This window comes from Penaeus monodon, chromosome 10 (genome assembly GCF_015228065.2).
Source record: "Penaeus monodon isolate SGIC_2016 chromosome 10, NSTDA_Pmon_1, whole genome shotgun sequence".
NCBI lineage: Eukaryota > Metazoa > Arthropoda > Malacostraca > Decapoda > Penaeidae > Penaeus > Penaeus monodon.
Window position 1 is genome coordinate 25,772,909 of NC_051395.1, and position 12,500 is coordinate 25,785,408.

The 12,500-nt window shown below is 34.7% G+C and overlaps 2 protein-coding genes across 2 annotated transcripts in view; one reads left to right on the forward strand and one right to left on the reverse strand.

Moving 5' to 3' along the window:
- Positions 1-5,292, forward strand: part of LOC119577971 (flavin-containing monooxygenase FMO GS-OX-like 2) — a 6,875-nt gene extending 1,583 nt beyond the window's left edge. Inside the window, 8 exon segments of the mRNA XM_037925671.1 lie at positions 885-1,082; positions 1,258-1,396; positions 1,670-1,803; positions 2,236-2,413; positions 2,622-2,772; positions 2,912-2,956; positions 2,959-3,074; positions 3,218-5,292. Coding sequence (XP_037781599.1) covers positions 889-1,082; positions 1,258-1,396; positions 1,670-1,803; positions 2,236-2,413; positions 2,622-2,772; positions 2,912-2,956; positions 2,959-3,074; positions 3,218-3,673 — 1,413 coding nt within the window. The 5' untranslated portion in view covers positions 885-888 and the 3' untranslated portion in view covers positions 3,674-5,292.
- The window catches only part of LOC119577968 (nudC domain-containing protein 1-like), an 8,486-nt gene continuing 1,221 nt past the window's right edge, over positions 5,236-12,500 (reverse strand). Inside the window, exons 2-10 of the mRNA XM_037925667.1 lie at positions 12,359-12,500; positions 11,916-12,107; positions 11,045-11,261; positions 9,727-9,939; positions 8,023-8,181; positions 7,023-7,180; positions 6,627-6,788; positions 6,024-6,183; positions 5,236-5,768 (exon numbers count right to left, since the gene is read on the reverse strand). The exon at positions 12,359-12,500 is cut by the window's right edge and continues 7 nt beyond it. Of these exons, the coding sequence (XP_037781595.1) occupies positions 5,533-5,768; positions 6,024-6,183; positions 6,627-6,788; positions 7,023-7,180; positions 8,023-8,181; positions 9,727-9,939; positions 11,045-11,261; positions 11,916-12,107; positions 12,359-12,500 (1,639 nt within the window). The 3' untranslated portion in view covers positions 5,236-5,532. The remainder of the gene's footprint in view (positions 5,769-6,023; positions 6,184-6,626; positions 6,789-7,022; positions 7,181-8,022; positions 8,182-9,726; positions 9,940-11,044; positions 11,262-11,915; positions 12,108-12,358) is intronic.

A 12,500-nucleotide genomic window follows, 5' to 3' on the forward strand; every position in this document is an offset into this window, starting at 1 on the left:
GTGTGTGTGTGTGTGTGTGTGTGTGTGTGTGTGTGTGTGTGTGTGTATGTGGACTTGTGTACATATATACGTATTCATATAGTTATGCATATATATATATATATATATATATATAATATATATATATATATATATATATATATATATATATATATATATATATATATATATATGATATATATATATAAATAAATATATATAGATATATATAAATATATATATATATATATATATATATATATATATATATATATATATATATATATAATATATATATATATATATTATATGTATCTATGTAAATATATAAATATATATATCTCATGTATTTACACTTGACTATGAGATATCTTTATAGTTTTAGATTAACATTAAATAATATAAGGGAAATAAACGCACCATCTATACATTGCCCATTAGTCGAAAGTGCACTTCAGTTCATAATAGGTTCATACATGGATGAGGTCAACAGACAAAAGTGGCTAAACGATATATATATATGTATGTATGTATATATGTGTGTTTGTGTGTGTGTATGTATGTATGTATGTGTATGTATATGCATATGCATATATATGTATATATATACATGTACATATATATGATGTGTGCATGTATATATATAATATATATATTATTATTATTATTATTGTTATTATTATTATTATTGTTGTCATTGTAATTATTATCATTATATAATAATAATAATGACAATTATAATAATAATAATAATGATTATTATTATTATTATTATTATTATTACTATTATAATTATTGTTATCATCATCATCATCATTATTATTGTTGTTATCATCATCATCATCATTATTATTGTTGTTATTATTAAGGATATTGTTACTCCTCTTACTATTACATTCTTGCAGAACCATGAAGGTGGTAGGAGTCATTGGAGCTGGGGCAGCGGGTCTCTGTGCTACTCGACACATCTTGTCCTCAGAGGAGCTGACCCCAATAGTATGGGAACAGTCATCGCAGATAGGTGGTACATGGAGGCTCTCGAAAGATATTGGGACAGATAGCAGAGGGTTTCCAGTACACTCAAGCATGTATGAGAGCCTGAGGTGTGTTACCTGTGTATTAATATTTTTTGTTTGATATTTGTTTGGTATAAGATTGTTGGTGTATTTGCTGTGCTTTTCTAATGATTTGATATTTGTAATTCTATACTGATTATGTTCAGGGCAACTAATAGGTTTTGATTTTTTTTTCTTTTTTCTTTTACCTTTACATCACCAGGACCGATTTACCAAAATTGATAATGAAATTCCCGGATTTTGACTTTCCAAGTAAGGTAGAATCTTTTGTTCATCACACAGCTGTTCTTAAATACCTGGAAGATTATGCTGATCACTTCAATCTTCATCCATATATTAAAGTAAGAATATTTTCAGTAACTTAGTTTTTAATATATTTTAATGTAAAACTTTTTTATTTACTTATTTTATTTATTTTAAAAAGGATCTGTTTTACATTCTTACTGAAACCAAACCAGTATGTGAAAAAATGGGCTGCATATCCTAATAACTATTTCCAGAAAGATTGCTTGTTTTTGTAACATCAACACTGAATATCTGTCTAATGTATTTGTTTATATAATATTTTATTCCCACAAGAAATAACCTTTTAATCATAATTATTCATTTTATAGCTGGGCCACCATGTAGAGAATGTGTCTGTATTGGAGAGTGACGAAGGGCCTCCATGCTGGGCTGTTACAGTGAAAGATCTGTCTACTGATGTAGTCAGTACTGTCACCTGTGATGCCTTGCTTGTTTGTAATGGGTATTTATTCCAGAATATTTTTCATATTTTCTTTTAATTTCAAAGTAGAGAAGATGGAAATTTATTGACAGTGTATTACAGTTACTTGATTTTCTGGAATTCATCATACTGTACTTTTTTTTCTTTTTTTTAAGTTAGCTAGCTAGCTAGCTAGCAGATATATATATTTTTACTCAGTATTGTAAACCACTTTATATCATGGAAAGAAAAAATATTTTATCACATGGCTTACCAAAATGCTATTTTAACCAACTATGTGACAGTGTTAAGCATGATGTCTGAATAATGAACTTTTTATTTCTTCCAATTTTTAGACATGCCTTTACATATTATTTACTGCCTGTATCCATTTATCTCAATTCTTAATTATGTCACTGAGTGAAATGATTCTCTAAAATAGCAGCAACACTAGGTAATGTGAACTTTCAACAGGCACTTCTCCACACCTCAAAAGCCACTTATTGAAGGGATTGAGGATTTCAAGGGTCGACAAATTCACAGTCATGACTATCGTGAACCATCACCATACACAGATTCCAGAGTTATAATCCTTGGTGCTGGGGCCTCTGGGCTGGATATTTTAATGGAAGTATCTGCTGTTGCCAAGGAGGTGAGAACCAAAAATTTGTTGAAGAATTAGACTTTTAAAACCAACAGCTGAATTTTGTTTTCCAGTCTAAAAAAAATACATCACTGTAGTCTATAACAGAGAAACATTACATGTAATTTTCTTTGGTTTCATTATTACTATTATTATCATTATTATTATTATTATTATTATTATTATTATTATTATTACTTCAGTTGTTTGATCCTAGGTACTTCTTTCTCACAACCTGCCTGTTCCCTTCCCTTCTGAGTTGCCTCCAAATGTCAAACAAGGTTCAGGCATAATGAAAGCGTCGGAAAATGGTTTTTATCTTAAAGACGGAAGTTTCCAAGAAGCAGATTGCATAATATACTGCACTGGTAATGTGTTGACTATAATTCTATGCATTAATTTTATGCTTGAAAATAGAATTGTGTTGCAGAATACAGTAGATAATCTTATAACATAATACAAAATTCATACTTGTAAGCCTATAACCATGAATATTTCCCATTTCAGGCTATAAATATACCTTCCCATTTCTTGAAGATAAATGTGGCATCACAGTGAGAATAACCATGTAAAGCCACTGTACAAACAAATCATCAATGCTTCCTTTCCTACCATGGGGTTTATAGGAATCCCATCACGTATCATTGTGTTCCCACTCATAAACTACCAGGTAGGAATATATTTTAAGGAAGTAAGGAATATGTTGTTTGGATATATTTATTTTTTACTTGATTATGTAAGACTGGAAATAATAATGGGAAAGTCTTTACCAGATACTATCTGTATACAACATATACATATTTCCTGCCACAGGTACAGTACTTCCTTGCAACCTTAACAGGGAAAACTTGTTTACCAAGGACAGCTGAAATGAAATCAGAGATTGAAGCCTATGCTGGAGAGAGGAAGAAGCAAGGATGGAAAGAAAACCAGTACCACATCCTGCAAAATGACCAATTCCAATACATGGAAGACCTGGCAACTCTGGCTGGCATAAAATTGCCTTCTCCACACCTGAAAAAGATCTGGGATGTGGTCATTCCTCGTCTGCTTTTCTCCTTTCCAATCTTCAAGACCTATGAGTATTCCCTTGGAGAAGATGGGGCATTAGTTGAGAAATGGGAGGGCAAGGGAGTCAGCACATCATGGGACCTTACAATACTGACGGCTAAACAGGTATCCCGGCTCCTGTGGTGCAATTTTCCAAAGATTGCATATATTTTGGGCTCTTCAATTCTTAAGAAATTAAAGGGTTTTGTTGGATTGTGATGTTCCATGCATATTTTCAGAGGAATGGTTAAATTTTATGAGTTTATGTGGGGTATGTTCTTTTGTAATTACTGATGTAGTTTACTTTAGCTGATTACTTACTGGCCAGAATGAATTGAAGTGCTGATAATGAAGCAAACATATTTTATGACTAATGCATAGTGTATTTTTGATAACTACTTGTTATGGCAAGATTTAAAAATTTGCAAACATTTTATATTTGCTGAATCAGTAGAAGAGCATTTAATTATTGCCATAATGAATGACAAATTGGAAAATGATATTTTTTTATGAAACTATCTGACCCTTCTTTTAACACTACTTTATAGATAATTTTAGTTGAAAGAAGGCTGACAATGACAGATTAATATGTATCTTCAATATTTGCTTTTGTTTGACATGTAATAAATGTTAATATACTAAATACATGGAAGGATATTAGGATAAGTGGGCAGATCAAGGGGATGAAATGGAAAAGGACAGGAGAAAAGACCATGCAAAATTAGTTGAAGCAAAGGCTGAGGACCAAGGTAAGGGTGACACTCTACCTCGGGCCTCAGTGCCCATCTCCTAAGCCTCCTCATGGCAATAACCAAGGGATTGAGGGGGGGGGGGGGGGCCTTAGTAACAGTAGAGGAGGCTGTAGATGAATGGTAGCTGATCAATTCTAGCTTTATCAAGTTCAGTAAAAGAATCTCAGTCTCTTTGGGCATCTTTTGCAGATGTTTTTAATTAACTCCTTGGATCTGTGTACCTTGCTGCCTGCATGGTCCGGGCATTAGGCTTATTTGAGTGGCAATTCTCGGGTATGTGGCTTGTAGAGCTATCCCACACAAACGCTCGTGTGGTGTCAAGACTCGTTACCTCCCCTCTGCAGTGTTATTTATCCTTTTTTCTTTAAATGTTTTTTGTTTTTTGCCATTTTGCAAGATGTATATTTGTCATTTGATATGCTGTACCAAGATGGTCATACATTGTTTTCCTTGCACTGACTCCATATCATCTCTCTAGGTAGTCAATAACAAAAACAGTAAGTAACCTTTTTTATTTTTTGTCATTTTTATTTTTTCAAAACATTCAATTTTCCGTAATACACCTTGCATCACAGCAGGCAAGAATTGGATCCTGAGCTGGAAATAGTGTCCTCCTTGAAGCAAGTAATGACAAATTCCACACTAGTTTATCAATGGAAATACAAGAACTTCCTTAATGCCCCCTGAGTCTAGTCACCCTCCTAGAGCACTGTGGTGAGTCATGCCCATCACTTCAGCCTTTAGCCCAAATACTCATGAAGGCCTGCTTCTGTCATCCGTACCCTCAGCCCAATTTTTTTCATTCAAGTGAACTGGCCCTTTGGCCCTTTTTTATGATGGCATATGTATCTGGCCCTCAGCCTAATTTTTTCATGATATGGCAGTTACATCATCCGGATCCAAGGGGCTACCTGGCGATGCATCACTGAAAAAGGATGATTGAAGAACATTTGATATGTTTGGGACTGTGACAGTGTATGATATTGAAAATTATACAAGACCAGGGAAATATTAAGTAATTCCACACAATATCAAAGCACACATTTATTTGTCAGTGCTCTTGTGAATAAATTTACAAGAAACCTGCATCACTACTGATTCTTGAAATTAATATCATCCTTTGATGAATTACTCTCATTTGGAATGATTTCCAGAACAATTTTAGCATACATCACACCATGTCTTTTTCCTTGCACAAACATTTTATTCTCTTTGTAAACAAGATTTCATATACATACTTAAAATACATATTACATCAAAACATTCTTTCTCATTCTGACAAACCAGACAGACTTTTTAATATTACAAAACATGACATCATGGTAACTAACTGCGTAGGGCATAAGCATACAGAGTCTTCTCTGTTAGCACGAAGAGAACATCAGTATCACAGTGAAGCCCTAGTATCTCATCATGAGTCTTCATTGAGATCACCAGCTGCCTTGCTACAGTGTTCATCCTCTTCCCAGATTTGCGATTCCGTAGTTCACCACTATATGCTTCCGACTGGAAGAACACGTAAATGTGGCTCTTCACATCTGCAATGGCTACATAGGAGTTGTCTGTGGAGGAGAATGTATTGAAATTAGTGTGTAAATTAATACTTGTCATATCCATTCAATAAATATTTAATAGTTTTTGAAAATCCAGAAACTTTGTAACAGTAGCTAATTTTCATAATAATAACAATAATTATTATTACATAGTATTCTACTTTATTATCAAGTCAACATTAATGTAAATTAACCCTACTCATCATGAAAGACAATAATCCATGATGAGCAAAATCAGTGTATCAGTTTCACAATGACACTTACTAGCAGAAGCACAGGTAAATTTAGCCATTGTTTTTGAGGCTTTCACATAGCCAAAAGCATTGAAAGTTGCAACATGGGTATAACTGTCCTTCTCTGGTAACCATAGAATGCCATCAACATCACTTCGAATGCAGAAGGCAGGGATAGCTGAGCCTTGAACCTGTGGTATTGGAAGAACATTTCAATGAATATTTATGCTACCTCTGTTTCTTTGTTATTCTCTGCATTTTCTGTGCATATTCATGTGTTTCATCTTTGCTTTTAATATATATAATATATATATATATATATATATATATATATATATATATATATATATATATATATATATATATATATATATATATATATATATGTAAAAAGAATTCTTAATCATTAATAAATCTAAAATCAATATTGTTCTTAAAAATAAAGATCTCACAAATGCTTATTTGAAAAGATAAGAAGGAAAGAAAGAATGAAAAAGGAATACATTGTAAATTAAAATGCTTGTTTAAAAACAAGAAAAAAAAAGTAAAATACACCTAATCAAACCTAAAACTTATGTGAGGATGATGCAATGGTATCTCTGGGACCCTAATAAGGTTATGCCAGTCACCTCACCTGAGAATTGAAGAGGTGTTGTGTTGCTCCCAGTTGGCCGAGAGAATCTGTTTTATGTGTGCTCCCGTCTAAGTGGAGCAGGAGCAAGTCTTCCTGGGCTTCATCGCAAGCCTCCAACTGCCCTGGGTTGTAAGCTGGCTTGTCAAGATCTGGGTTGTCATCCTAGAAGGAACAGGAGAAAAAGAAGTAATGACTGTGACAGTAATTGGTGTAAGTTGTACATGATGTGATGTGGTGATGTGCATTTTGGAGGCGAGGAAATTCTTAACTATATTGAAATAATGATGATGATAACAATAAAGATAGTAATAAAGACAGCAACACATGCAGGTATGCATACAAAAGGTATTATCATTAATAATACAAATGTGTTTAAAACCACCTATAAACTCTCACCAATTTATCAGATGTAAGGTGCGCAAGTCTTTGATTGACCTCTTCAATTAACTGCGGATCGAACACTTCCTCTCCACTCACATCATCACCTTCCAGGAGCTGCTTCCATCTAACCCCTTCTGAGGCCTTGGGTAATGTTAACTCTAGTGTAGTCTCCCCTATAAAGCAAAAAAAGAGGGGAAAAAAATTGGAATGCTAATAACAGTAAGAAACTATACTGCATTATAATAACTGGAATATTAACATATTCCCTGTCTTGGTTCATTGTTTTGTCACATATTTGTAGACTGAAGGCCAAACCATAAATAACTAATAAGATCAAATTTATAACAAAACACAGGTGGATCTAGGCCTATACATTTGGCAATGCTGAGCAATTAATCCTTGGTGACTAAGCCCTTGTAAAGCCAGCTATGTAGTAATGAAACTAAGAAAAGAAAATGACAGTGGACAGTACACATAACCTGCACTAATGGATTAAAACCATATCAGTTACAATGATAAGAACATCATCATGTATTAATCTGTAGCAGCACGACCCCACAACCTGGAGTTCAGCATAGTTACCCAGGTTGGGTCACACAGGTCCACAGCCATGTCCGCGCTCATTGGACAGCGGGCTCCCCTCGTTCCCTGCGCGCTTACACAGCGCTAGTGTATTTAAGCCGCAGAGCCGAAAAACGAGATCAGCATTCCGATCCTCTAGCAGAACCCAACAACAGTAGCAGCACCACAAGGACTGCCCAGTCCTTAACCGACTGGGGAGCCTGCCGGCTCCCCCGTTGATCTCCGACTTCACTTCAGCACCCAGCCATACTTGTGGGCACTCACACCCACAACCAATTCTCCCCAAAGAGATAAAGACACCAGTAACCACAAATAGAAGATGGGCAAACATCCATCTTCTATAAATCGCTAGTAATCTGGAGAGGTACACATAAATATATCTAATCATATTACAATTACTGAAATTTAAATACTACCATGACAATTAACTTACTTATTGTCCATGTGACCATGTCTGCTGAAACCAGGTCAGTGAGGTGTCCTTCAAGAACTGTCGAATCCTTGATCTTGACACAGAGCTCCTTTGGTTGGACTTTCACCTTTAGGTCTTCCCTTGTGATTTGTCCAACATTCAAGTATACAATAAGGTCCTCTGTAGAAAAATTAGAGGAATAATCATACTGAATTAGAAACAGATAATTATGTAACCCTTTCCAGTCTTTCAAGAAAGACAGGTAAAGAAAGGTTCTTCCATGAACAGTATGAAAGAAAGTCAACTATTATAAAAAAAAAAAAAAAAGTGAAAAAAGAAGAAAAAAGATCTTATCAAAATTACATTCTCTGATCTTGGGTTGGCAAGAATGCAAGCTATGTCCATTGTGTCTTTATGCTTATTGAGTGTCTTTGACATAGATGGTTTCACGGGTGCTATATCACTAAGGAGGCAATTACTAGTCCTACCTAGCAAACTTATTTACCCTTTTCCTTTATTTTCAGAAAGATTATTTTTAATTTTTTATTGCTATTATTATTGTTAATAACATTATAATAATGATAACACCAACAACAATAATAACACATATTAATTGCATGAAAACCCTTTCCCAAAAAAATTGTGCAAAAGGGTAAATCAATTAAGGACACATAGGCTTACTAATTGGCTCCTTGGTAGCTGAGCATTGTGGAGGCATCTATGTGCAAAGAAATTTCATAAATGAAAACAACAGTAGATAGCGTGATTATCTGACACCAATGGGTCAAATATGAAGTCTAACTTATACAAAAAAATGAGCACAAGGACTGCATGCATACACTGTGTTTTCATTTACACTTTGATACATTAAGCCTTGAATATTAAGTCAATTATCTCATCCTATAAAGATGTTGGCCACTTTTTATTTTACCAAAATCTAGTCTTTGGTATCATCTGATAATCCACATCAATAAATTACTTTAATCTGACCGGTGATTCCAGAAATCACCCAACCCTTGAACCAAATGTGAATCCTTTGATGATACTATGGCAGGTGACAGACTGATGCTACTATGGTGTGGAAGCAACCTATATGTTCTCCAATCTGTTTTTTTTTTGTTTTTTGTTTTTTTGATAAAATTTGTCTTGTAGACAATGACAAGAGATGAAATGCAAGATGCTGAAGTGCAGGAAAGCAAGTCCTTAGTAAAATCCTATCAAAATATGGATAATCCATAAGTGATGGGAAGCCAATGATACCTATGGTTCCTGCCCGGCAGACAGATGAGGGAAAAAAGCAAAGGGGTGTATGGAGGAATAAGGCAGTAAAGAGATAGCATGAATGGATATGAGAAAGAGAAAACTAAACACTGAAATGGAGAAAGAAAAGAAAAAAAAAAAGAGAGAGAGAGAGAGAGAATATAATGATCAAATGAGTGAATGAATAAATGAATGAGACAGACAGAGAGACAAAGTGAATGAGGATCAATGCTATGGTAAGCTGCTTAAGAGAGAAGCTACCAAATAAGCCTAATGAGATGCAGTGCATGCAGGATTTTCATGTTTCCCTCAAGTTTTTAAATTATGTGTGGATGCTGTCAAAAGTTTGACCATTCTTTTATCAAAGTCATCATATGATACCAGAGTAAGTTTTGCTAGTTAGAATGAAAACCATTTCTCAGATCTGGCCACCAACTTTAAAAGAGTTACAATTAACAACCTTACCATCATTCTGCATGTACGTATATTTTGGCAACTTCTTTTCCTCCACTTTCTCCTTCGGCTTGGGTAATGTGATGGGACTTATTGAATCTTCCACAAAAGAGTAGTTGCTGTGGCACAAAATTATAAGGCCTGATGCTGTGGTGTCAAAGGAGCAGTATTCTATGGTACCTCTTCCTGCTAGCCTTCTCACTCGTCCTGGTTCCCAAGTTGCACCTAAGAAGAAAGGTGAAAATCTGACCCATTTGAAAACACTTTTCTCAAGTAGTCTACTAGCCATGGCCAAACTATTTCATAACTGCAGGTAATAATTATTTTGTTTTAAATATAATTTACAGATGGTGACAATGTAAAAGTTGTTGTGGATGAAATTGGTTTAACCCATTATTGACGGGTAGCATTCATAGTGGCCTGGGCCTCGCTGCCGGGGGCTTATATCGTCGCCCGAGCATGCGCGACCACTCATCCCAAATACCAGCATCCCATTCCGTTTCTTTGTAATACTACGAAGATATGTTGTATTTTCAATTTTCATTATTTTTTACAGTCTCTACTTGCCAAACTTCCTGATAAATCGAGACTGAAGGGTATTTTTGTTGTTATATAGACTCCATAGTTGATCATTATTCAGTCTATAGTCCGAATAAAATAAGCAGTGTTTGGCATCATGGAGTTGAAATTGTCGGTTTGTTGCATTTTTTTTGTTTGTTGCATGGTAAAAATGAGAAAGTGTTAGAACCGACTTAATCACACTTTCACTGGCAAAAAAATAATCTTTTGCCGTGATTGTAACAAATAAAAACTCATGGCATGTCCATGCATACTCTATGGCATGTGCGCACGTGCCCCCGGCAGATGGTCCCGCCATGCCATGGCATGTACGTACATGCCACCCGTCGGCAATGGGTTAAATGTCACCATGTAAAGTAAAGTAGACATATAATTTAACTGTAAAATGAAAAAAGTCATATGAACAACATAAATAATTTTAGATTAACCTTTAAGGTGACCAGCAACTATGGAAATACAATGCTCTTCAGCTCAACACAAAATCATGTAGTACTGAAAGTGATTTCCAAATGTAATATCTGGCCAGTATTACATCTTACATAAAGTCCTATAGAAGAAATAGATAAAAAGGAAAAAAGAGAAAGAAAAAAAAAAAGAATGACCACTGGGTGAATATAAACATACATTGTACTGTAAACCAAATTGGATTTTAAAATCCACCTAGACAAGTGATTTGTAATTCTTATTAAGAAAAAATTCTTTGCATACCATCAACTTTCTTCCTTTCCATACAATACTCCTTTTTCCTCACCATTATATGTGATGACAAGCCAACTGAGGAGATGAACAGCAACATCCTTTGCATTCTTCAGTCCTTCATCCACAATGACATACTGCTCATTACTGGTCAGTTCCTGCTGTGTTGTCACCGACACTATGAGGCAGTGGAGGTGGCGTTGGTAGTCATCTCCATCTGCTATGTACGACTGCATGATAACCCCTCGTTCCGTGTTTGTTTGAAGGCATTCCTGAGAGATGGTGTAAATTAAACTCTTGTGAGTAAAGCATATATAAAAATGTGATGATGATCTATAATATAATCAAATTTGATAATATGACCATGATTAACAAAAGGAAAACCAAAATCTAAATTACAGTATATTATATGTGGATGTATGGGCCACTTTTTAAAATATTTGATTAAGATTTGCAAAGGTTATGTTTTTAGACTTTATTTCATGCATATATTATCATATAAGCTAGCATATCTATATATCATGAGAAGGTAGGTAATTTCTTTAAGACTAAATGCACCATGAAATGTTCTTAACACTCTAAGAATGATACATGTCCCATGTTGTAGCCGGGAAGATAGATCAAAATGAATGTTTGCCTGCTTTTTTCCCCATATGTTTATTACATTTTTTAAAAGTTTTGTTTTTTTCCAGACTTGTGGGCACTTTTTATGACACTATCATACAAGCATGGGGGTGAAGATGATAAGTCATTTCATTTTTCCATTTGCTGAGTTCTGTTTTTTTCCTATCGTTTAGGGCTTGAGCGCAAATAACTAAACATAAGCCTTACATAACACGTGTTCCTCTATCATATAAAAAGCAAGGTTGGAAATAAATACTGGTGCTCATGAGAGACACAAATACTGAAGAAAAGAAAGAAATTACCAGCCAGCTCTGTGTAGTGGCTCTATCGCCTGTTTCTAATATGTGCAAACTTCCTCTTCCATTTGTAACAACAGCCAGATCTTCAGAGGGGAAGTGAAGACTTGCAAAATACCTGTCACCTTCAGACTCCTCTTCACTTAACTCAGACATATCAGCCTGCCATACCACTTCACTACCGCTGAGTTTCGAATCCTGGAGACAGATAAAAGTTTCATCAATCTATCACTAATGAAAAACACTTTGTAATATATAAAAAAGGGATGAGTGAACAATTTCACACAAATAAATAAAATACCCAAGAAAAGATGCATACTTTATATACAATACTTTAAATCTAAACACAAATGAGGATCTCTTTTGTGTTCATGCATTCAGCTTTGGACAACTATTACAACAAAACTCAAAATTCAGAAATAATTAAGAATAGAAGATAACAGAAATACCTTTGAGTACTGATGCTTGATAAGATGACCTCTGCTGGTGAAGTAATAAATATGGTTTACATGAAAGGGATCCTTAAAGAGATGGTTGTGCAAAGCTTCTATTCGTGTCCGGAGATAGCAGCTGGTGTTGCTCTTCTTGGGC